This window comes from Pangasianodon hypophthalmus, chromosome 27 (genome assembly GCF_027358585.1).
Source record: "Pangasianodon hypophthalmus isolate fPanHyp1 chromosome 27, fPanHyp1.pri, whole genome shotgun sequence".
NCBI classification, from domain to species: domain Eukaryota; kingdom Metazoa; phylum Chordata; class Actinopteri; order Siluriformes; family Pangasiidae; genus Pangasianodon; species Pangasianodon hypophthalmus.
In genome coordinates this window covers 7,025,868-7,052,740 of record NC_069736.1, presented here as the reverse complement: position 1 = coordinate 7,052,740, position 26,873 = coordinate 7,025,868, and the positions used below count along the sequence as shown (strand labels likewise).

Below are 26,873 nucleotides of genomic sequence, written 5' to 3'. Positions count from 1 at the left end.
GGTAGTTGCTGTGTGATAGGTGAGAGTTACACTATACGGCCAAAGATTTGTGGACACCTGCCCATCAAATGCATGCAGTATGTGCTTTTTGAACATCCTATTCCATTTCCAGTTCCCCTTTGCTGTTATAATATCCTCCACACTGCTGGGAAGGCTTTCTACTAGATTTTGAAGCATGGCTGTGGGGATTTGTGCTCATTCATCTACAAGAGCATTAGTGAGATCAGGCACTGATGGTGGGTGAGGAACCCTGGTGCACAGTCAGTGTTCCAGTTCATCGCAAAAGTGTTCAGTGGGTTTGAGGTCAGGGCTCTGTGCAGGTCACTCGAGTTCTTCCACACCAACTTTGTTAAACCATGTCTTCATGAAGCTCACCTTGTGTACAGGGGCATTGTCATGTAGGAACAGGTTTGGGCCTCTTAGTTCCAGTGAAGGGAAACTGTAATGCTACAGCATACAAAGACATATACAATTGTGTGCTTCCAACTTTGTGACAACAGTTTGGAGAAGCTCTGGGGAACTACCTATGGGTGTGATGGTCGGGTGTCCACAATCTTTTGGCCTTATCATGTAGCTAGTGGGTGGGAATTGGCAAATTAGTAATTTGGTGACACAAAAAAAATTTTTTGAAAACACTTTTGCCTTTGCCATATGGTCAAAGTCAAAACCGCAAAAAAGATAAATACATAATATTTCAAAAAAGTACAATGGATCAATGGATGGCTAAATCAGTTCAGTGGACAGTTCAGATCAATACACTAGTCCTGATCTCTGTTGCCAAAATTTGGTCTCCCGCTCATCTGTTTACTCATTCATTGGCAGTGCCAGCTTCCACTGAATGAGTAAATGGATCCACAGCTGTCTCCAGTTATAAGTTAATCCATACTGATTATAAAACCCTCCCTTACTTTATGGGTATTGATAAATAGCGTGACATCCAAAGATTGCACATGCACATGACTTTGTATACATGACCTCGGACCTATTTTACTCCTTTCCTTTACATCAACTCAACAAATACTTGAGTAATACTTGAGTGTCTATTCCTGACAATTCATAGTCAATAGGCCAGGCTTTATTATTGGTAGTAATCACTGAGCCTCATAGAGTTCTTGATGCCAAATAACTAAATGGAAAGATTTTGGAGCTTCTTAGAGAATATCAGGCTAGAGATGGGTGATATGATGGTAACTTATCAATATTGTGTTAAATTATGTTAATTCCACTAGAAAACTTTGCAAAAGTGCTGATCAAGCCTCTTATTCTGAATGTGCCAGAGCAGGCAGCGCTCTATTCAGACCCAGCGGCACCGCACAGCAAACACACAGCGAGAGCAAACACACGGCGGCCAGAGCAGGCCAGGAGATAAAAGGAGGGAAAGGGAGAAATTAATGAATAACCGTTTTGGCCGGGTAACGGCAAAACTATCAGGCCAAGTCAACAGCGATGGCAGCTCCCGCTGCCTTTGATCAATCAGCCTTTCAGGCTTAACCCAGGTAAGCTAGGAGGGAGTGTGTGGGAGTGCATGTGTGTTTGTGTGTGCGCGTGTGTGTGTGCTCTCAACACCACATAAAGACACAATCAACAAGTGACAAACTATGAGTACGTGAGTCAAAAAGCAAGACGGGAGGGATATCATGCTCGAGGTGCAGCGGCAGAATGTTTTTGGAGGGACTCCAGCCAGAAGTGCAAGTTCTCTTTTGATATTGGCCCGCCTATGTGTAACAGTTTTGGGCTGTAGCCAAAGTACACATCTCTCGGTAATAGTTAACAGAGTCTGCAAATACACAGAGAGAAACAGCACAAAGCGGGAACATGGTACTACGTTTTACACACCACACGTTTTTACGATGCATCCTTACATGCATCAGTCCCCCCTTTTTTTTAAATCATCCCTCCATCCAAACCTCCATCTTTTAATCCTTGACCACACGTGATGAAACACATCGCATCTGGAGAAGCAGTATTTTTTTAAGAGAGAATAAAAACATCAATTTGCACTTTTAACTGCTCTATATTGCATAATTGACTTGTGAATTAGATGAGTATGAATATTACTCACCCTAGATGTACACACCGGGGCATACCAGCGATACACCATGCAAACAGGGTCGAAGGTTAAGCTCTCATATTCATTAAGACTCTGTGTGACTCATCTTTCAAGCAGTGGTGTGTGGTATGAGGACTACAATAACTCATGGCATTACAAAAGAGCCGGCACTGTCAGAACTATGCGAACACACACACACATACACACACACAGACATCCACATTAAGAAACTCGCTCAGAGGGAACATTCCAAGCATGTCTGAACACACATGCACATCTGCGAGTGTGTGTCGAGCAGAAGGAATGCGCAACGCTAATTGAGCCTCTGCATTAATAGATTAAAAGTCAGCACTCAAAGGATCTGAGCTTCATTAGCATCATTACTATCACCGCCTTTTCCTTCCTCCACCTTCCTCGCTCTCACTCCCGGCATCTCAGGGTGGTGGCGGATGATTTTACCATTCTGTCACACTGTAGGCCTATAGATGTTCTTTATAAATATATAAATTTAAAAAGAAATTCTTTTCTGGAAGTGAGTTGAATAATGTCTACAGTCAATGCCAGATATTACTGATTAATTTGGCATAACTATAAGCTACTTTTGGTTTAATCATAATCATTATTCTATTCTTTCTTTCTATGCGTTACAAAAATAAATTCAAACAGGAACTGACACAGACACCCAGCATGGATAGATCAAATGCAAGGAGCAAGCTACACCATGTAATTTCCCGATGAGGTTGTAATTCTAAAATGATTTTTATTATTTCCCAGTGCTGTTGAATTCTCAAATCCGATTGGTCAGAAGGTGTTGATTAATTTTCTACAGTGGCAGCTCTGACAGTAGTTCTGGCTGAAAGGCAAATCACAGGTTAATATTACAAAACTTGTTTTATTACACTTCTATAGTAAAAATGTACACAAAAAAGTGTGTAACAGTCATGAGGTTTTAGTGTATTTCACATTTTGGAAGGAGTCTCCAGTGTCAGAGGGAAAGATGTAACATGACAATTTGTAATTTTTCGTATTTTTTTATTTAAAATTAACTTCAAGTGAGAAAAACAGAGCAGCTGGACAGGGAACGACTGTTTAGAAGCTGTTATAATGTATCTAACTTGCTTCCTGGATGTTCCACAACAAAAAACATAACTACAAGCAGATAACAAGTATGTGTCATTTATTAATAAAATAAAAATTGTTGGAAAATTGCTACGGTACAAGAAGAACAAAACACTTTGGTGCTTGATTTTTTTTGGTAGAAAAAAAATAATAAAAGCAATATTTGGGCCATATCACAACATCATATCATTAATTTCCTGCAACACCCTGTTATGTTTTATTCCTTACATAATCAATTGTAAAACTGAAGAGCTTAGATAACATGAACTAATTGGTTAATATCTGTGTTTATTGACTCTGAAGTATTAATTCACAAGCTCCCCATTCATATGTTGCATACTGTGGTTGTGAAAGTCTTTATTTATGTAGAGTCTAGTTTTGCAGTTTATTCAGCATTTAAAAGCATTTGTAGGAATAAAACTGCTTAAGAGAAAAAAATGTCTTTTAAAATATCATTTAAAATTATAAAATGATAAAGTGCATTATAATGATTTCTGGATTTCTCTGAATAATAGTGATTATGATTTTAATATTGAGAAAAGTAACCTTAAATACTAATATACTGTATATGCAGTATGTGTGTGTGTGTGTGTGTGCGTGTGTGAGTAGGCACTCTGGCCTCAGAGAAGCTCCTGTTGCTGTGTGCAGTTCCAGACATCTGAATTATGCGATTATCTGAAGGGAAGCCGACCTCACACAACTCGGACAGGAAAGGACGTGGCAAACTCCAGGGTGGGAGGATTGTCAATGATTTGGGCAGAAGAACAGGGGGCTAGAGAGAACAAAGGCTTAAAATAGCCATGCTTATCATACCTAAGCCCTCTGCTCTCTGTTCGGACCGTGTGTGTATACACATGCGTGTGGTTTCAAAGTACAGTGGTGAATGAAGCCCACTTGGGCCTTAACGTGTCAAACTAGAACAAGACACCCAAAAGGAGCAAATGTTTTGAAGAATATTTACAGACATGTAAGAAGGATTAGGAAGTGTGTTTGCATTCATTATCTGATTCTAGAGACTACACATACATGCACATGCACACATACACACACACATTCAGACTGACACAAAGGGCATGGTGATTCGTGTTGGGTCAGGTGTTGTGCAGTGGACTTTGGAATGCACAGAGAGAGAGAGAGAGAGAGAGAGAGAGACAGAGAGAGAGAGAGAGATACAGGAAGAAGCAGTATTATGAAAAATGTAAATAAGGGGCATAGATTATGTAAGCGATGGGGGACGATAGTGATTTGAGCTCCAGAGCTCATAATAGCAGCCGTGCACCTGCACCTACAGCGCAGGACACACACATACGGCTTTGGCGACGCTCTGCGTAGTCCATTGTATACGTGTGATTACCACAGACAAGAATTTCGACACATTTCTCTGGACTGAGAAAAGAACAGACAACAGTGTACTAGAAACGCACTAATTCAAGTCTAAAGGGCAGCTTTATAATTCCGTCAAGAGTTTATCTGAAACATGTATTTTTGTCATATTGTTCAGTAAGAAGTATTTGCTAATTAAGATCTAAATCTGTATAATGCATTCTTTCAGAAATGGGATGAATTTGCATGTTACAAACTAAATAAACCTAAGTAACTGGAACTATTAATTGCTCAAGTATTGGAAAGTTGTCTAAAACTCCAAATATCTGTCTAAGCCTAAGACAATGCTAGAGTGTAACAGTTGTAGGAATTTAACAGACTTCCATTATAAGTGAATTTGAAGCAAATCGGTTACTATTGTTTTCTTAGTACAGGAAAATCTAACAAAGTTATAGATGTGTGAGTTAAAATTAGGCTTAAAATACTGAACTCTTTTAATAATGCACCATTTTCACGCAACATATTCCTTAGCAAAAGATGTGTTTTTTTTTTTTTCTCTGTTGGTCACTCGAGATTCTTTCAGACACTCTACTCGTTGCAGTAATAAGTTTACACTAACTTCATTGACTCTGTTTGGGAACATGCAGCCATTACAAACCCGCCCCTAATGCTGCCCAATAAAAAGCACTTTGGGTTGTGTGTGTATGTGTGTGTGTGTGTGTGTGTGTGTAAGAGAGATATCTGTCCTCTGCTCAAGGCTGAATGAAAAGGTTGGTGAGTTAATGCAGCAGTAGCTCAGCACTCTCTCTCTCTCTCTCTCTCTCTCTCTCTGGAGTTGAGTGAAGAAAAGACTTAGAAAGACTGAGTGAAGGTCTTAAATGTGACAGCAAAGTTCAAGAGTAAGACTATAAACCTTTAACTTTTCCTCCCCCCTCCACCCATTATACTGTATATATGGAGAAAACCAGAAATGCATAATTACAGTAATAGGCATGTTAGTAATATAGTGCTATTACATTTTCTTATCATAAATAAAAAATACGCACAAAAGTCCTAAGATGAAAATGGCTTTCGAGACAGAATGAATGAATGAATGAATAAATAGCAAAAAAACTATATTCTTACAAATATGCCACAGAGATTGTAGTTCGTACTTTTATTATTACTTGGTTTTCTGTTATTCGGAATGATGATGATACATATCCCTTAGTTACAGTGACAGTTCTGTCTGCCATGTTTTAATCCTATCCTGTGAACAGAATTCCTGTGAATTTAATCCTATCCTGTGAACAGAATCCTATCCTGTGAACGTTGCCTTCAACGTTCCTTACACCACCTCTGACAGTTTTATCTCAGGAAGACAAACCCTGTCCAAAATTTCTGCTTACCTATGTAGCGTCCATTTGAGTAGAAGGAAGGAGTAGTGAAGGAGTAGTGAAGGTTTTTATAAGTATCAATCATAACATTTTATACAACAGCGCTGTTGAATTCTCAATTCTGATTGGTCAGAAGGTTTTGATTAGTTTTCTATATCACCAGCTCTGACAATAGCACAGGCTGTAATTTAAATCGCAGGTTTATATTAATGTGCTCTTTAAAATACGTTATTGTTTCTGTAGTATCAACTAATTCACAGGGACTTGTTTGGCAGACGCCCCAGACTAATGCTTAGATTATCTGGAGCTAATGCTTAACTGTGTTATTTAACAAAGAAAAAGGTATAATCATTGATCTGGTGAAGCTTTCTGTAAGGAGATTTTATTTAACATTGATAAAAGGAGTCTCCAGTCTCAGTGCTTTGTAACTGTCAGTACGTTTTCCTCTACAGGAAAGTCTTCAGGACTGAGGCATCTGCACGTTACAGCTTCTTGGTAAAACGACAATCTTACCAAGTTTTGGTTTTATTATCTTCAAGAGAGAGAAGAAAAGAAAGGCTGGTGAGGGAACGACTGTTTATATCCATTACAACATAAGTTTTAACAGGACTGAACTTGTTTTGTAGACGTTCCACAACATTAAACGTAACTATAAACTAAATAGTAAATAAATAAATAGATAAATAATTGTAATCATTGGCAAACTGCCGTGGAAGAAGAGGAATAAAACACTTAGGGACATATAGCATGTTATAGGAAATAGTCAACTCGGGGGCGGTAATGGAAACTCTGCTTTACATCAGATCACATCATGCCATCCTGTCGTGGATAATTTTCCTATTACAGCATGCCCCATAGTGTTTTATTCCTTACACATAACGCATGTTATGCAAATTCCAATTATTTAGGAACAGTGTATAATCAATTAGCAGCACATCCCTACTTAGTACATTAGATTTAGTTCTCACTCCTAAAACCACTTTTTTTTTCATTCACTTTATTTTTTGTGCATATTACATGATTACACACCCCATCAAAATCCTAAATCTGTAAGGAACAAGCACAATCCTCAATCTTTATCACATGATACAAGAAATTATGGAGCTGGATATATTGTGTCTTGCAGAACTTAATTTTATTTCATTTTATTTTATTTTTATGCACTGACAAGAAGCAGAAGAAGCAAAAATGTACAAGCTCATCCTCTATATCTGCAGTCCACTCCACAATCTTGTACAGGAATGATCTTGTTTCCTAGTAGTGCCGTTGTAGGTTAATGCCTGTATCTCACACTACCACTTGTTTTCAGCCTTAAAAATTAAAGCATACAAATTTAAAAGACCACAAAGAGACTACGACTGACTTATTTACCTACTGACAATACGATTTCAATGTGGAAATCCACTTCCATTTTTGCAAATCAGGGATAAAATCAACTAAATCTAAAAATCCCACTGCCCCAGGCTTAAACAGGAAGGCAAACTAAGGAAACTACTTAAATGTGTTAACTTGTCTGAAAGAAAGTTTGGAAGTTCTCTCAACCCATTGAGTAAAATAACACGCCACTTAGTCACTGAACTTGCAAAGTCGGTAACGGGAAACAAATATAATCTGCACATATTTTCGCAGCCTTGACGAAAAAGACTGTCCTTGCCACATGGAACAGCAGAGGAAGTGTCTGAGAAAGGTTCTCCAGGTGAAATGTGGAATGGTGAGCTCTAACACGGCGTAGAGAAGAAAACCAGAGAAAGCCTATTTCAGCTTGCAAAAAAAAAAAAAAAAAAAAAAAGTTTGGAGTTTGCCATGAGGCTCACGAAAACTGTGTGGTTGAAAGCAAAGCCGTTTGTTTAAATGTAAGCAAAGGAACTGCCATGGTTACTAATCTGCAGCAAAGAAAACTGTTTGGACAAACGCTGCCTTTTTTATCCTCTCTTTTTCACAGGCGTCTGATATCTCTGAACTTGCAAAGAAAGAGCCTGGCATGAAGAGAGGCTGAGACGGAGGGAAAGGAACGCTGAAGCAGACAGGTCAGGAGCAGGACAGTGTGTGTGCACTGTTGGCCCTGCTATGTGTGTGTGTGGGTGTGTGTGTGTGAGAGTGTGAGGGAGAAACCATGTGACTGCAGAGACATAAAGCATGTTCTGTCGCCCTGGCTGTCTCAGTTTACAATATGGCTTTTGTTACGGAACATCTGAGCCGCTTTGATCTCGCTTAATGGAGTTTAGTAATGATCACAGCGACGTCCAACCTCACTCACACGCCCTCACGCATAAACAAGGGAGCGTGCGTGTACTCACACATGCACATACCTACACACAAAAAGAAAAATCCGGGTAAACGTGGTGTTCCTCAGCTGACCTGTGTTAAACCGAGGTTGAAATGAGGTTATGACGGGACTTTGCGCAACTCAATGCTACTCATTGACATGAAGGATTTGGGATGGCAGGATCAATTTATGTGAGCTTACAACTCAGGAAACTAGCCATAAATGCAGTCCTCCTTCCAAAGACACACACAATTAGATTAAACAAATAAACTTACAGTCATGCTAACCATAATTCCCACATCCATACACCAGACTGAAAGTACTGCAGCGGAAACACAATCTGTAAACACTACTCCACTGCAGATTAGACAGACTGTGCCAATAATCATTTATACAATATGTAAAGAATAAAATATTTACTGAAAAATAATCCTCTGTTCTGAAGACTCAACAGCATTGCTGTATAAATCCTTTTATTACACACATATTATTATATTATTTTTCCCAGTAGAAATGATGTGGCTTATATATGTGCTGGATGGAAGTGTTGCATTTCATACACTTTATTCATCCTACCTTTAGAAACCAATTTTTCGTTTGACTTTTAACCGTCTGTTTTAAATTTATATGTTCGTTTGAGGTTGTTATGCAGAACTACTATGAATTATTTAGTAATTACAGTGAAATTAAAAGAAAATGTTCTTTGATCACTCCGAGACTTTATGTGAAAAAATAATAAATCATAATAAATAAATAAAAAAATAAACAAACAGATAAATAAATAAAAGAAATAATAATAATAATAATAATAATAATAATAATAATAATAATAATAGCACTTGTCTATTATGAATTTACATGGCCAGATACACAGCTACAAAGATACCAGATACAAAATGAGCTTGCACTGCATCTGAAATGAACATGAAGCACAAATTACAGTTTAATAGCTGCCGTGAAGTGTTGGAAATTTTCAATTACACATCTGTCAACAAGAGGAAATGCAAGTTCAGTAATGAAGATAATGTGTTAATAAATGAAGTTCTTATTAAATAAAGATTCTCTTATCAGAACAAGTAAATCATCGGGAGGACATTAATATGGATAATATGCTATTTGATTACTAATTTGTTTTAATGAAAAAAAAAAAGACTATGTACAGATTAAGATAACTACTTCGTATAGCCTAAAAGTATACAGTTAAAGTGTGTATTAAGTGTATTGTGGCTACTTGCGGTTAATACAACATCTGGAAAATTAGCCATGTGTTGTTTAATGTGTTCCATGTGTTGTTTGTTAGATGAGAGAATATGGACGCATGTTTCTGATGTATGTTGCTGGAGTCGTCAGATCTATATGATAAAAGAATACCAATTGACAAGGAGCATTACGATATATATGGTTCCGTGAATTCTGTGGGAAAAGGATATACTTGGCAACACTCCCTATAAAGCTCTGAGGAACGTGCATGACATTAATGTACATGTTGACATTAATGTAATGTACATGTTTGGCCCAAATTGTAGGACATCAAAAGGAATACGTAATCAGCTACACTTTCCGTTTCCATGCTGACGTCTCACCGAGATTCTCCTTCAAATGCATATGTATGAGGAAGAGAAGTGGACTTTGTATGTTGCATGCACAGCTCTACGATTTGTCCATTTAGGCATATAGTTTTATACATAACATGTAAGGTTTTTCCCATGCTCATTACAGCCTTAAAAACAGCTGCATATACTGTAAAGTCTGATGGCTTGCCAGAAAAGTGACTACATGGAGATATTTACATTACCATAAAATTGCTAACGTCAGGGATTCATTCAGTGAATCATGTGACAGAAGAAGTCATGAGATGGTAGAATCACAAGACAGAAGACATCCGTGCGTGCCAGCCAAGCAGTTTAGCAGAAATGCAAGTGTTTCAGAGCTGTGGTTTCACAGCCCACTCTGATGTCATGATATTTCACTGGTTAAAATTACACAGAAACAGAGTGACTGCCCAAAAAAATGGACACATTACAGGTGGGTAATATAGTGTTAAAACCAAATATTTTGAATTTTGAAAAAAAATATATATATTGGTCATTAATAATAATATTGCATTAATGGAGTCCAATCATTTACCCTATCATCAGGAGATCACGAGTTTGAATCCTGACAATGCCACAGCCATCTGTGCCGGGAGCCAAGGGAGCAAAATTATCCGCCACTAGCCAATCACAGATGTCTGTGAGCTCGTATATGCGGAAGAGGGCAGATAGCACTTTCCACTGAGTGTGCTGCACAGCCCTGTGACGCAGCATAAGCAGCAGATGCAGTTCATGTATGTTGGAGGAAGCACATGTCAGCCTTCACCCTCCCCTGTTGGTAGCTGGTGGAGAGCTGGATGGTGCGTGGCAACTGGCAGGAGACCAAAAATTGGGAAGAAAATCGAAAAAAAAATCCAAACAAATATCTAATGTTCTTGATATCCTAATAAAGGACCCATATAAATCACACCAAACCACCACATCAACAAGGAATCACCTTTTACCTAGTGCCTCATCTTTATTTTGGTTATCATATGGATCTGAGACCTACTGCCGCCCTGTTTTACTGTGTGGTGTCTGAAGGGGATGTGTGATTTATGATTGATGGATCCACCCTGGTGTTCAGAACTACATGTTCAAAGTGACGTAATCATAGCTGATGTGAACTGAGGCTTTTTCACTTTTTGATAACCATTTGCTCCAACATGTTTGAGTGAATAGATTCTGGAAAAAAAACCTGTTGGAATTTGTATTGGTGTCTCATTTATACTGTATACCACTCAAATACATTACACCTGGACCCTAGAGCTCTATAGCTATCCTGCGTACGATTCAAAGATCTTTAAAAAAAAAAAAAAATTGGTAGTGGTAACCATAGCACTTACCCACCTTTCACTTTTCAGTTTTAAGGATGTAACCAAATACGAATACATTATTTGGATTTTTAAAAAATTCTGTTTTTTTCTGTTCTCTTTTCTGTTAATAAAGCATAAAATGGAGTTTGGTTGAGATTAGACGTGTGCATCAGGACTGGAATCCCTCACGATGAAACAAAAGAACAAGGGAGGTTTTTAACTTTCATGTAGGCAAAACCAAGCAGTTGGATACGAAGCTCACATAAAGACCATGTTCTTTGAAATGCTGTGGTTCAAGTTAGGCTACTAGTTGGTTTATATTTTGGGAAATAGAACTAACAAAATTTGTTAGAAAATTCAATGGACAGGTACAAACAAATAATAACAATAGCGTGGGCGATTAGAAACAGTCCCGTACACATGTCAAGATGAGACCAGTTATCTACTCGAGTGATGTAGATGAGGTTGAGGTACTATCAGAGCTTGAATTCTTAGATCATGCTGGCAATGCTGGCATTTCTACCTCTGGGTTTTTTCAATGTTTTCCAGTTTTTTATTACATTTTTTTATATATATTATATTTTCAAGATTAGTTTATACTTTGTCACTTTTACTTTTGATACATTATTTTTCATTTCACACCTAAACTGGTGTCACTGAGTTCATAGTTACTTCAGCAGCCAAGACTTTGACAAAATCCTTCTTTAACCATGAACATTACTCATACAGTGTCCTATAAATATTCTGTTCTTATTTTGCTTTCTTGTTGTGTCATGCATCTTAGTGTTCCACTTTACGTTTTATGTGGAGCCAAACACTTTGACGCCTCTGCCCTCCACTTCCTCGCTTCAGGCAGGAACATGTAATTCCCCTATAATGCCAGACAGCTTTTAAGTGGAGTTAACTGTGATTATTCATATCGAACATCTAACAGTACAAGCATTCAGAATCCTATAAACACACAAGTATGAGAAATTTATTTGAATAATGAGCATGTTACCTCAAAAAAAAAAAGAAGAGCAAAACTATTAATCACATGGTAATAGGTCTTCACAAATAAACTGTGGTGTTTATTAAGGGAGGAATATGAAATTTGGTTTTGGTATATTATGTGGTGCTGAAAATAACCACACTGAGACCAGGGTGTGATGATCTAGCTACATGATGTCATTTAGGTCTAAAGAAATATGAAGTAGTATATTTAGCAGCAGCTCTGACAAAAGTGCTGGCTGTAATTCAGATCACAGGTTTACATTAATTCACTTATTCTAATATGTTATCATTTCTATAGTAACAGCAAATGCACAGGAATTATATATAGTGGACTAATAATGATAATACAATGGATTAATAATAAACAAATTTTAAAGATGTGTTGTTATTTAACAAATATATAATAAAAACATACAATCATTAATTTAGTGAAGTTTTCTGTATGAAGACTTTGATGTAAAATCTATGGAAGGAGTCTCCAGTATCAGCACTTTGTAACAGTAAATAATTTTCCTGCATTTTTTTAAACTTCAAGACAGAGAAAAAAAGAGAGGCTGGTGAAGGAACGACAGTTTATATCTGCTATATTGTAAGTGCTAATAGGAACTAAGTTGTTTTGCAGATGTTCTACAACATTAAATGTAACTAAATACTGATGAAAAGTGTGATGTATTTTTCTTTAATTAATGGGGAAAAAAGCCCCATTGGGAAACAGCGATGGTATCAGAGGGATAAAACATGCTGAGACATGATGTACAGAAAAATAATCAACTTCAGGGTGGTGAAGGCAGCACACCACCCCATCACTGATTATTTTCCTATGACCGCATGACCTGGAGTGTTTTATTCCTAATATCAATGCAACAGTATCCTAGTCCATTGGCTAAGCTACCTTTCTTGGTGCTTAATAGCTTGCTAATGTTTTATTGTTTGAATCTGTTTTCTTCCATAATACGACCTTCTAAATGCAATGGTCAACATTACTGCTTCTTGATCATGTTACAGAGTACAGCAGCTTAATGAGATTTAGCTAACATTAGCAAAGATTAGCTACCGATTCTTGTGCTGCATTGATGACAAAGTGGGAACTGCGAAGTTTCAGACTTTCAGAAGCCAGAAAAGTCCAACAGCTCTCTAAAATCCTTCATAGATCCTTTGTATGTCTCAATCGCTCCAAAGTTTCAACAAGGCAGCAATAATAGCAAAATATAGGAACAAGAAACACGAGCATCTTTTAAGCCTTTATGTATGCTATGCTAAATATAAATGGATAGTTGAAAGGTTGATTCATTTTGCACAAGAATTTTGTTCAAACTTCACACTTTCGTGTTTTTTCAGTAACCATAGCCTACGTTCACATGTAAAACAAATGAAGCACTATCCGAACAACTCTTCTTGGACAATATTACAGAGCTTTTAAAATCCACACAGAAGCCAAACAAAATGCTAGTTCCAAGTCATGAACGCAGCATATGTATCAGAGTTGCTAGTATGATATTTAGGCATAAACACCATGCTAACCTGTTGCTAAGCTGGCTTCCAAAATAATAAAACAAAACATATGCACTGATTCTGTTGGTGCGTTTGTGTCTGGACAGTTTTCTGGATAAAATTACACTAGTGGGACTCGTTCTCAAAATAAAACGTCCCACTGACCCACAGGCGAGCTCTGATTATTACTAGCTTCAATGCCAAGCCCATGCTAATGACTAGTCAGTGCTTGTTGTGGGAAGCCAGGTTAGCATTTAGTGCTTGTTTGTTTTGAGGTCTGTGCTTGCTCCACCTGGGCAGGGTGACACTGATAGGCAGGTAACAGATGGTCTGCTTCCCATCATCCCTATGGAAACAGGTGTGGATCTGCCCCTCTGTTCTGTACAATGTATTGTACGTTAACCATTATTTCAGTATTAGCCTTTGCTGTTTGATATTAAACAAAGCTGCAGTGTGAAACGTTTAACAAAATCAGATCTGACAAATTATACAGGTCATATGATTTATAGCGTACTGAAACAATCTCAGACATCCCAGATGAGCTTCTGTGGCTGTTTTGATTAACCACGGCATTCACATGATCCTACATACGTAATCATTTTGGTCAGAAATAATGAAGGCCAATCTTTAACCATAGCATAACATCCTAAACCAAAGGCTTCAGGAAAGGGTTTTTAATAAATTGGAAGGCATATCGAAATTGAAATACGTGGCACTATAATTTGCAGTGCAGCCATTTTTAAAAACAAGCAGTCTGACAAAAATTAATGAGAAATGGAAATCAGGGGAAAACTGTTGTTGGGTGGTTTGGGCGGGAATATTTGCTCTAACCAAACAGACTAAATGACATGTTGGGTGGGAGATATAACAGAAATATCCTTATCACTATACAACACATAATACCTATCATGATTAGGGTTGTTACGGTGTCACGGTTAGTTATGGTGTATGATTGGATCACTGTTGACTTTTTCAGAATATTGATTAAAATGCATTTCTCTCTATTACCATCTAGTTATATTGCTACTCTTGCTGCCTCTCCTAGTATGTTCCTAACTTTACCATACACTGTGGCTATTAAATGCACAGAAGAACATGGTATTGCTGACCAGAATTAACCGAAACAACATCTGTTCGTGGCTAAGCAGCACTGCGAACTGTCGTGCTCAAAGCACCGTCCTTCCTCACAATCACTCTCTCTTTCAGCTTAACAACAATGTGATAAATCCTGACAGTAAAAGAAATTTTTACTGAAACATTGTTCTCAAGAATACAAAAACAAGAACAATTTCATCTTTTGTTTCCTTTTAATTTTTGTTACATATACAAAGAGACTTCTGCACAAAATTCCATAAAATAATTTTCACCACTGGCTTGTGTGTATTTTAACATTTTAAAATGTAACACCCCTAATCATGATTTTTAAATATGAAAAACTTTTAATTGGGCCAAGAGTTAGATGATACTTTTATTTACTATCTACCCAAATTAATTACTTTAATCTGAAAAGGAGAAAATTTTTAAATTACAAAGATTTTCAATATAAATTTTTAATACAAAAGATTCAATACAAAATTTTAACATAAAATCAGACACCAATCAGAGTTGGGAACTGTTATTTATTTATTTATTTTGTTAAAGTTAGAAAAACTTATCACTACACCTGTAATATCTCACAAATTATAAAATGATATTGATATTGCAAACGATATTGCTATCTTCTCATATCTTCCAGCTCAAATACACACACATTCAAGCACACACAAACAAGTATGGTTCAAGGAGAAGGCCAGCAATAATGCTTTTCCCATACCAAAGTACTAACAGCCTTCACTAGGGACTACAGGTCTGACAGGAAGGAACCTGACATCAACAAATGTGTGTGTGTGTGTGTGAGAGAGAGAGATCTTTGGCTTGTATGAAGATGTGCATGAAGTGCTTGCTATTTATGAGTCTGGACGTAGGTCCAGTATTTTGTATATCTGCTTTTCAAGAGTACAGACTCACAATGTGAGCATGTTTGCTGTTTATATCACTGAGTGAAACAGTTGATGGAAGCCTTCTTGGAGGCCGTTTTCTTAAAATCTGCAGCAGAACGTGTTGCGTAACATCTCCACTGACAGGCGAGGTATCTCTCTGTCTCTCTAATGACTAAACAAGAGACAAGAGGCTACCTTAAAAGCTTTGCCATGTTTCCCCTGTCCATACTGCAACACATAAGACCCCTTTTCCGTCACTCAAACTCAGATAGCTTTCGCATACTCATTCCTGTGATGCCGAGGGTCCCTCGGTGTGTGTAACCATACTCAAAACCCCAAGACGAGCACACAGGACGGAAGCAGGACAGATGCAGGAATCTGCAGTATGCGACACGTCCGTTTAAGGTATTTGACTGGTTGGAAGCTTGATAAACAGCTCTCTTGGACTTATGGGTACTGCCAATGAGCGATTTCAGAGAGCGACTGTTTGACATCCTGCAGTCTGGGACATGTTTTGAAAAAATTTATATGGGGTTAGTGGGGTAACTTATGGAGGGTAATTTTTACCTGCTAACTCTAGTGTCTTATAGAAATTTGGGCCAGTCCATGCTTCAGTTGTACAAAGATCCAAATGCATCACTATGAGAGGTCCAAGCACCAGATGTGAGACAAATAAGACTTCCAAGGTCTTGAGACTTTTTAATTTAAGATTACTGCTTATGCTGGTGTGTTTGATAACAGAAAAGCATTCAACATAAAACCTCAGCAGGCCCTGAGCGACAGGGAGGGGCAGAGAGGCTGTTATGCTTGTTATCAGTTTCCAAGGGGGGAAATACAGACAGGAAGCTCATCTGAATCAAGGGAGGGGAGCACTATCGGAAGTGTCGAGTAAACACAGCTCTCCTTTTTAATCATCCAGACTCACGGTTTTTAACTTGAGATGCTTTCATCTCGCCTTTGCCCTGACGCATCCAATATCTCAACCTCCCCCGAGTGGAGAGACAGTGGTATGTCCTCCTCCAGAGACAGAGAGAGAGAGAGAGAAATGGAAACTATAATCAGACAATCAAACTAAACTTTGGGCAGCCACAGTGTTGAAAGGGTTGGCTAAGTCGCCAAGATTTACAGTGCAAATTAAAGTATCTGAGAATAGTTCTCCGGCTTTTAACAAATCTAACCATCACTATTGCTGAAGAAGAACTGGTCCTAGTCCACATGAGCAGACCTAATTATCCCCATTACAAAAGACTGCGTGACCTCTGTCTTTTACAAAAAAGATCCCCAACAGTAAAAGGAGGGTTAAAAAATAATCCAAAAGAAACTCAGATGAGAAAGTGAGCCTTTTTTGAATGACTTGGCTTCTTTTAATTGGGCCAAGAGTGGGATTAACTTCAAAAGGTGCGGTGACCAAAACCTCAAATTTGCCCTCTTATCAACCCCCCTTCCATTGCCCATGCTTAAGCAACAGCTGCCTTTCCCCTCAAGTTCAAAGCCATCCCAGAATGCACTGCGATGGTCCTGCTTCACTATAGTGGGACGGATGTGGAGCCTGCCAAGGCATCTGGCCTTTTCAAAGGTATGGGCGCAGGACCAAAGAGCCCGAGATACTGATATTGGACGAGGAGAGGGGGCACGGCGAGAGCCATAATCCCTCAGCAAAGCACTTGGCAGAGTGGCTGATATCTCGAAAATGACCTTAACGTAGTGCATGGAAGGAATGACTGGAGCATGAGTTATGGCATAAAGAAGTTATTGTTGACTCTACAATACTCAGGCTCATATTGCCAGTACATCTATATCATGGATGTTTGAAAGTCTAGGTTTTAACCACTTTTTTTATCTGGTGGTTGTTGTTGTGGTAGGTTCTTTGTAGTTTTGCCCTTGTGATGCTCTCAATAGCCAAAATTGTAAAAGGATGGATCATCAAAGAATTCATTGGAATATACTTACTGTGATATAAAATGATTCAGAGATCAAAAAATGGTCCTTTTACCCTTGAACAAATTCCATAACAGGCACAGAAATCTCACACTGTAACTGTTTAAATAATATCCCACCCACCTGATCTTCCCTGTTTCTATTGTTTAAAACTCTCTCTATATATACCATTCCTTAAAACCGATTAAAAAAGATCTCTTCTTTACTTGTGAGACTGAGTTTGGAATCAACACTTTCTAGAAAATTTTGCTATGAGCACAAAATAATTGCTATAAAATTACAATGTGTGTTATCGCTGGTGGGTTAACTTTGACACGATTTGCAATTAAGCCTAGTCCAAGAGTACTAAGAAGTTTTTTTTGCATGTTTTGATCCAAATGATGAGCAAATTTCTGAAAAGTTGGCACGACAATATGCAAATCTTTGTACGCCCTGAAAAGGTTCTGAAAAGTGCACAACAGGACGACATAATTAAAAGGGGACCAGCCAGACGCATAACGTCATACAGTGTCTTGCTATGTTATCATTAGTTTGACAAATCTGTTTTAATCAGCATCTTCTTTTCTTTCTTAGCCAAGTGTACAATTTTTATTGCACTATTTAGACATATTTTTGACTTGCTGATCATTTCACTCAGACTCATTTCACACAAATTGAAAATGTGTATTAAAACAGGGTGATAAACAGTGGCTTGTGATTTCCACCAGAGTAAAAAAAAAAAAAAAAAAAAAAAAGAGAGAGAGAGAGAAAAAAGAGAAAAAGAAAAATTCATGGACCCACTGGCTATGCTTCACAGACCTCTGGGGGTCCCGGGCCCCCACTTTGAGGACCATTAGACTAAAGGATGTTCTGCAAGTACAGCACAGTTACTAATGAAAGACTAGCCTGAATTTATGTGTGGAAAGCCAAACTTTAAAATGAACAGAATGGAGAAACGTCCTGGAGGAATAAGCTGACAGTAGCTTCATGTCTTACTTGTAACCCGAGCATGTTTTTCAATCTTCACAACAATAAAAAAACAACTCCCGACTGTTAATATCCCGCTTTCACAAAGCAAAGTATACAATACATACATGATCTAATTCCATTCAAGACCAGAAGCTGTCCAGAGCTGCACCACCCCCAACTAAATGAAACGCTTCCATTATCATCGTGTCCAATCTTTTTTTTCCCCTCCCTCATTCACACTATTATCCACTGGCTAAACGGAGGGGAATCTGTGTCCCTAAGAGACGAACTAAAGCCTAGAATAACATCTTAAGGGGTGATCGTGATGGAATCGCGCTTAAGGAGATCAAAGCCGGACTTAGATGTGTAATTACTGGTGGTTATGAAAACTGGCTGTCATCTTCTGCTACGGATGAGCATGTAGAATTCAGAGTAGCCCGAGGACAGTAAGGCAGCAGACACGCCTAAAAAACTTTGAACAAGTGAGCAAGAAAAACAGAGATAAAAAGAGTGTGCGAGAGAGAAAGACAGACAAAGACCCCGATGCTCGGAAAAAGTGATTTGTCTTTCTTGGCCTTTCCTTCTTGATATCATGAAATATGATGATATGTGATATATAAGTTGAAATAAGTCAGCTACAGATTTACACCTTGCTAGATTTGAAGACAAAATAACACCACAACATGACAACTGTATCACATTCGTTGTAGTAAAGTTGCAGGGCTGTGGAGGCCATGTGGAAGAGTAGGGATGATGTATTCCTTTCTTCTCCCTGCCTCCATCCCCTCGAGGAAAGCAACATAAAGCCGGAGCGCCCCTGCAACACGGACCTGTTGCGACAGGCCGGCGCAGCAACAAAGAGAATCTCACGCAGTACAACACACTCTTTGTGTAGTGAGAGAGTATCTTACTTATAACTGGGTTATCCTTACATATATTCCCATTTGTACACAAGCCAAATTTTTTTGTTCAATAACTTGCAGCAGGTTTGTCACAGGTAAAAGATTCCCTGTCAGTTACAACCCCGGTGTCTGGTTTGCTAAGTTGTTGCTGTGCCTAGTAAGCAAAAAGACACCAGCCTGCTACCTCACAAAAGTTATTCACTCTATTCACAGATTGAATGCAATTTCCTAAAGGATGGGAGAAATGATTAGTTACTGCATCGGCATTTCAAAATTCCTATTTTCATAGCTCAAACATTTGTTTACACACTGAGAAGTGGTGGGAAAGCGTAGCCTAAGAGCACAGGCCCAAGCATTTAAAAGCCTACAAATCTCTCACCTCCACCAAAACCTGGATGGAGCAGCTGGCACACATACATGAAGACACAGTCAGCCTTCACACCAGAGCTCTTGTCAACAAGACAGCCAGAAGATCTCTTATAAGATAAAAAAAAAAAAGCGGATCCTGTTGCAATACATATGTCATCAGCTCTTTGGCATGATGGATTCAACATCTCTATCATGCTCATGGTTAACGAGGAAATTGACAGTCATAATTAAGAGAGCTCACCCAAGACTGAATGGCATGTGGGGTATGATTGTTCACCTGCTCGTGATTTTTCTGCCAACACATGGAGCACCGAACGTGGCTTAGACAGCAATCTTGTCCAAACAAGATCACTCTGAGTGATGCTGCAGCACAACATGTCAGGCAGGCTGATGCCTGCGATTGGCTGATCTTATTGCTCTCTATCAGAGCTGCAACATCAGCATGAGGCCCTTTTTTAATACATCACACGCACCGAGTTTGAGGGAGAGTTCCAGAAGCAATATGATGCATGACAATGACTTAAGTTTGCAGCAAAGTGTGAAACAAAAAATTCGGACATCTTCATCTCTTCTCCACCTACCTGCATGAGTTTACCCTCAGCGAATCCGCTGCTGCTTCCAGCAAACACCCCTTCCAGGGTGATGGGCCTGACCGTGGCTTTGGGGTTGAGCAGCGTGACCTTGATGAGGGCGCGGGTCGCTGCCACCTCCAGGCCCGCATGGCCCAGCGCCACCTGCAGGGCGGCCGTGAACAGCCACGGCCAGAGCCCGGCCAGGCGCTGTGCGGCGAGCCTCATTGACCCAGCTGCAGCTTCGGGGCCCAGGCACGCATAATGCACTGTTCAGAACCACTGGCACACTGAGAAAATTTCCAGGGTCCGTCTGGGTGCGTCGACACGGCCGAACTTGAGATGCAACTCTATTTCCTTGAACTTCTGAAGGATTTCAATCAGCACTAGAAGTCTGCTTCGGACCGGAGACATGTGCGTGGAAAAGGCAAATCCTTAAGTAATGACAGCTCTCGCAAGAGCTCAGGAAAAGCAGTGATCATTGTTAAGGTGGAAAATAAAATGCGTAACATGTGACATCACTTTATGTTGGAACATGAATGCTAATTAAATGGCAATTAATTAGTGTTGGCTATCCTGTGTCAGCTGCAGAGTAAGAGTAAGACAGCATGAAGGCACTGACTGGAAGCAGGACTCGTAACGTGTGCATCGAACGTGTGCAGCTTTTCCAGTCATCCGAATTGCCTTCAAGCTTCTTCTCAGTTCAGGGAAAGCAGGCACCAGATCTCAGGCAGCCAGAAAGGTTTGGATCTCTCCTTCCTAATCATGCACTCATAGATCTCCATTGGATGGTGTTACATTTCAGCGGTTATGCATTCCCTTAGAATTCAACAGGTGGCCTGATTATAACTTGGTTATCCGAAGCCGACAAATCTCCACGCTGCGTCACGCAAACACACGCAGAACGTGAACCTGAACGCGTGACTTCCCCTCGGGCTTCACGCGCGCCGTTACACCGCCGGTTCCTCAGCGCAGAAGCAGAGCACTCGTGTGGACACTGTGGAGCAGATCTCGCGCTGATGAAGAGAAGGTTTAGTCCTGGTTGTGATGTTAAAAAAAAAAAAAAAAAAGGTGAATGAATCGCTGTGTGTAATCAGGTGCGATTCCTACCAGTCGGTCCTGCGCACGTTCCTCCGGCCGTCATATTAAACCTGTTCACAGTTAACACCCCCTCCAGAAAAAACCAAACAAAAAAAACAAAAATCCACCAGTTGGAAGTTCTGATCACAAATCCGAGCTCCTTCTCCAAGCCGTGTGTCGCAGAGGAAAGTCTCTGTAAACACGCGGTCGGAAAGCTGTTCAGTGGTAAAGCGCGTGGAAGGCGTGCGGACACGGCTGCGGGGTGCGTGAAAAGAAGTTTACAAAGTGTGTGTGTGGGGAGCTCATGGAGCAAGTCTACCTGTTGCTCACTGACTGTGTGTGTGTGTGTGTGTGTGTGTGACAGAGGGAGAGAGAGAGAGGGTGGAGCAGAAGCCCTACTCCACAGCACTCCGGCGACGCACGGCGCCCTTTAGCGGACACACTGAGACACAGACAGCATCTGACACATTCACTGGGAATAATATCTGCGAATAATGGAATAATATCAAATCTAAAAATGCAAACAGCTAAGAATCAAAGAATACCGCCCTGGATCATATTACATATATACAGTATATATGTGTATATTCCAGAAACATTAAGTGTAACTATAAATGGATAAAAAAAAAGATGACGTTTATTAATAGATATAAATTGTAAATGATGTAAGATTGTTGTGGTTGAATAAGAGGAACAAAACACTGTTATTGGAAAATAATTGACTTCATGGGCCACTTCGGGTCAGGGAACATCTCACACTGTCCCACCTTTGATTATTTTCCAATAAGTGAAGTGAAGTGAAGTGACTTGTGGCCAAGTACGGTGACCCATACTCGGAATTTGTGCTCTGCATTTAACCCATTCAAGTGCACACACACACACACAGTAGTGAACACACACCCGGAGCAGTGGGCAACCTTTTTTGCTACAGCGCCCGGGGAGCAGTTTGGGGGTTCGGTGCCTTGCTCAAGGGTTTCACCTCAGTCGTGGTATTGAGGGTGGGAGAGAGCACTGGTTATTCACTCCCCCCACCTACAATCCCTGCTAGCCTGAGACTCGAACCCAGGTTCACCTCTGGGTTGCAAGTCCGACTCTCTATCCATTAGGCCACGACTGCCCCTAACAGCATGCCCCAGCATGCCCCAGTATGCCCCAGTATGTTTTAGTCCTTACATGATGAATTGTTACCTTTGGATGTAATTTGGTGGCCAGGGAAGAAACTAAGGGAAGGTTCCCTCCAGTGTTAATGCTGTGCCTACTCAAATACATTATCAGATAAGAGCATAACAAATGTTTCCATCTTCTGAATTGTGTTTGTGTGTCCTGAATTCGAAATGATCACGTCAGTCCACATTTCATTTGATACTTAGTAAATATTTCAGAAATATAGTTTAATTGTACGTTCTTACCAAGAGCTCACTTAATGCGTTCACATTACAGATTTGAATCTAATTGTGACTTTTCAAATCAGATTTGAGCCACTTTTGATTTGTTTTCTTTTTTCTATCACACTTTATTGGACATAATGTATATAAATCACTTCTGGATCCTCTCTCACACTCACACTTCTCTGGGCACAGATATGGCTGCTTCTGGCATTTTATTTATTTTTCATAATTTTTATTTTTTTGCCTTCAACTTATTCGATTATTGAAATTTGTTTGCTAAGTTCGATATGTGGATCATGCATGTAATGTCATTTCTTTTAAAATGCAAGTGCACTAAGGTCTATTCACACTTTTTACTCCTAATAGTAGTTATGTAGTAGTTATCTTTGTCCGAATCAGAGTGAAATGCAGTACACCATGTTTGGTTCACTCGGTTCAGAGTGAAAAGTGTACATGTCAAAGAGTCCTTACAAACATAAATATGAACCACCAAGACAGAAAAAATTGCTAAACTGAGCAATAAAGCTTGTAATCTGAACACGGCCTTTGTCTTTTGGCACTTTTTATCATTACAGGCTTCTTTAACAGCTCTGTGTTTGGATTGTATTACACTCCATTTCTAGGTCACTTTGTACAAAAGTGTCTGCCAAGTATATAAATGTAAATCTAAACCACTTCTTTGGAGGAAAATAAAATGTGAAAATGTTGTCAGAGTGTGTCGTCAGTGGCTGTTCCAGATTATTCCTTTTGTTTCTTATAGACCAGAACAGAATAATCTGTGCTAAGTATGACTGGGAGATTTGATATTTATATATTAATAACTTTCCAAATATATTTATATATTAAGAATTTGGTTGTTATTGGGTTATTATTATTACTAAGTAATATATATTTCATATTATTTCCATATGAATTCATATTAATTAAATCTGATTGGTCAGAAGGTGTTGATTAATTTCCTATAACAGTGTCAGTGCATTGTAAGGGTCAGTATGTTTTCCGCCATGGGAAAGTCTTCAGGCCCGAGGATTTTGTGTTTCTGGTTTCTCACTAGCATGGCAAGAAACATGGATTTTTTTGTTTTGGTATGCTAACTTAAAGCAAGGTTAAAAAAATTAACATTATTATTTATAGCTACAACATTAATCGTAGCTACAAAATGATATAAATTAAGACATTTTGTTCATTAATAATAAAAATAGTAGTAGCAAAGCAAATGGCTTCGGGATAAGAAGAATAAAACACCTCAGGATGTGCTGATATTGGAAAATAATCAAGTACGTGGTGGTAACAGTAACTCCGCTTCACATCAGGCTGCATCACACCACCCTGCTGTTAATTATTTTCCTATAACAGCATGCCTTGTCATGTTTGATTCCTAAGAAACCTGTAATTGCTTTGGCAATAAGTGTATTATCAGCAATAAGCGAGTATACTTCTTCTGATTTGCTGTTAACCTTCTCAACTAAAACAGCATTCTACCTTACATCACACCCCAATACTAGTACAAATCCGATCTTTGTGCACGCTACTTACTAAGCTGGACAGTTGAATACATCTATAACTCAGTAATATATCCAAATATATCTGAAATATCATCACCAATGTGCACGACAGCATTTCACCATGTTGACAGCATGGCCTGCTGTATGATTATTTACACCTCGTATGTCCTACTGTATCTCAGATGGTGTCAGTTCAAAGCACTTTGTAAGGTCTGACCAGTCTCTGTGATTTAAACCTCATATTCAATAATGTACCGCATTCATTTGGTTCAGATTTATTGCTGGAAGTTAGAACGTTGCTCATAGCTTATTTCCAATACCTCACCACATGAATGGATAGAAACTACAAGAAGGAAATTACTTCACTGAATAAATCACTTGAATACGTTTCATGCCACAAGTGCCTCAGTGCTCACATGCCTGTGTACTGTTAATACACACACCTTTAAAATATGGTTAGAATTTGTTATTAAGGCAAGTTTGCATTAAAATACTTATTTAATACTTGTTCAAGTTACCGAATCAAACTACCACTAAAATTATATTTAAATCTAAAAAAGTATTATAAATACAAAAAATGTTTTTTTCAAGTTATCTTAAATAAAAGACTTAGGTACAAATGTTAAATTCATACAAATATTGCATGGTATTTAAAATAAAAGATTGTCCTTGGGGTAAAAATAAAACTCTGATGCAATATAAAAGAGCTGTTTGATAAATTATCATTCAGGTCAATTCATAGTATGTGCACAGGCATCTTTTTATTAAAGAAATTATTCAGGAAATACTAAAGTTGACTTTGATAATTAAAAGCGGTGTTATCTGCATGTCAAACCCTGCGTAATAAACTAGACTAATTCCGAAAGGAATCTAACTGGATTTTTTTTTTTTTTTTGAATAGAAACTGATAATCATCTACTCAAGTTACCTTCTGAGTGACTCGTTGTCAGGAAATGGAATAAAGGCACTCGGTCAACATTTCCAATCATTGCACTCAGAATAAAAATGAGGTGTTTACTCAAAGTGTCTTCCCAGGTGACTTTTCAGTGGCAGGCAGACTGAAGGAAGCAGCAGCCTAAATAAGGAGAACACACACACACACACATACACACACACACACTAATGCTTAGCAGTACACAACATAAAATCAAACCCATCACCACACAAACAGCTCTGTTTGTTTTGTTCCTTGGTATCACACTATGGTCACACTATCCACTTTAACTGTGGCTGTCTAGTTACAGAGAAGTTCTCTTCTTGATCATCACCACTTGTCCTACTTAGACTAGATTTAAAAAATTAAATAAACTATTTATTGTGAGATATATAGGCTGTGTATAGTCTATACACGACTGATTGCTTGTTGAAAGAGGAAACCAGTTACTAAAAAAGCGACAAAGTTTCAGCTGTGTTCAGTCATGCTCAGTTCATGTTAAAGCAGGTGCAAAGAACAGGATTAAGCTTAGAGGTCACTTAATGAATAGTATAGCTTAACGACACTTTACCAGCTGAGTGGCTACACACACTGATTTACACTGGTTACGGTAGGATTTCGGTGTTTTTCATTACCTTGTAGTTTTGTAATTCAGCTTCACTGGAAGTCAAAATCAAAACTGTCTAAACTATGCAAAGGTGAATCACTACTGTTGGGTATTAAAAGACAAGGACACTTAAGAGTGTGTGTGTTATGCGCATACGTGTTAGCATTTGGATGAAATATGGCATCACAATTTTGTTTTAAGTGTCAATTTTAGAATGAAGCACAGATATGAGAATTTCTCACACAGCTAAATAATTTTTTTTTTCATTTTAAACAACATATTCTTGAACAATAAGGGTCAAGTAAGTAAACTTGGATTCAGACTTTTTCTACCTTATAGTACATATAACTACAGCATACATTATACAGAGAAAATTATTAGGGTGTCCTTGATGGGGGACCATCTAATCTGACCTGCCACTTTCTATCTAATCTGACCTGCATTTCATCTGCCACTCTGAATACAGTGTTCAGGTTCACGTCACTCTCCCTGTGATCTGGAGCATCACCTACTCGCCGGTTTGGATTCTGACCAGTGCAGGACTGAGACTCAGGACTGATTAGTACTGGATTATAATAAGTGGTAAAATTCTGTGTTACAATATGCATGAAGGTGATATTATTTTTTGCTGATATCCCAGCAATCCCATTACACCACGACGTGTATCATTAAATCTTAATGTAGCTACACAGGCTAAAATAATAGACGGGTAATAGACACAGTGAGCGTAGAAGGCAGCTGGTCGTTGGGAGCATGGCATGTTTGAATCCAAGGAGCCTGGGCTACAGCACTGACACACTGCCAAAACACGCACACACACACACACACACACACAAACACACACAAAACAATGAAAGTTAACAAACAACTCAGTATTTGGTAACATGTTAACAACCTCTCACTAATACATTATTCTGGAACAATATTACAGTACAGCTCCTAGAGCCTGTACTAAACGGCATGTTGAAATATCAAGCTTTAAATGGATATTGAAAGAGCTCACATGCAATGTAAGGCCTGACCGATATACTGGTTGGTTAAGGTTCCATTAAATTATCCGTATCAACAGAAATCATGTGTGTAAAGCACCACAAATATCACTTTAAATTTTCTATAAGAAAAAACATATATGAATGTGATTTCAAACAA

At 38.7% G+C, this 26,873-nt stretch overlaps 1 protein-coding gene across 3 annotated transcripts in view; it reads right to left on the bottom strand.

The window, feature by feature from the left end:
- Positions 1 to 21,647, bottom strand: part of LOC113531592 (E3 ubiquitin-protein ligase RNF43) — a 96,291-nt gene extending 74,644 nt beyond the window's left edge. For 2 of the 3 annotated variants that reach the window (XR_004577432.2, XM_026922413.3), the window contains exon 1: positions 20,223 to 21,646. Coding sequence is in view for 2 of the 3 variants with exons in the window: in XM_026922413.3 (XP_026778214.1) it covers positions 20,223 to 20,438 (216 nt within the window). In the remaining variant the exon portion in view is untranslated. Of the gene's footprint in view, positions 1 to 20,222 lie in introns of all 3 variants that reach the window. The other variant, XM_026922414.3, reaches the window with a different exon arrangement.
- Positions 21,648 to 26,873: the final 5,226 nt, after the last annotated feature.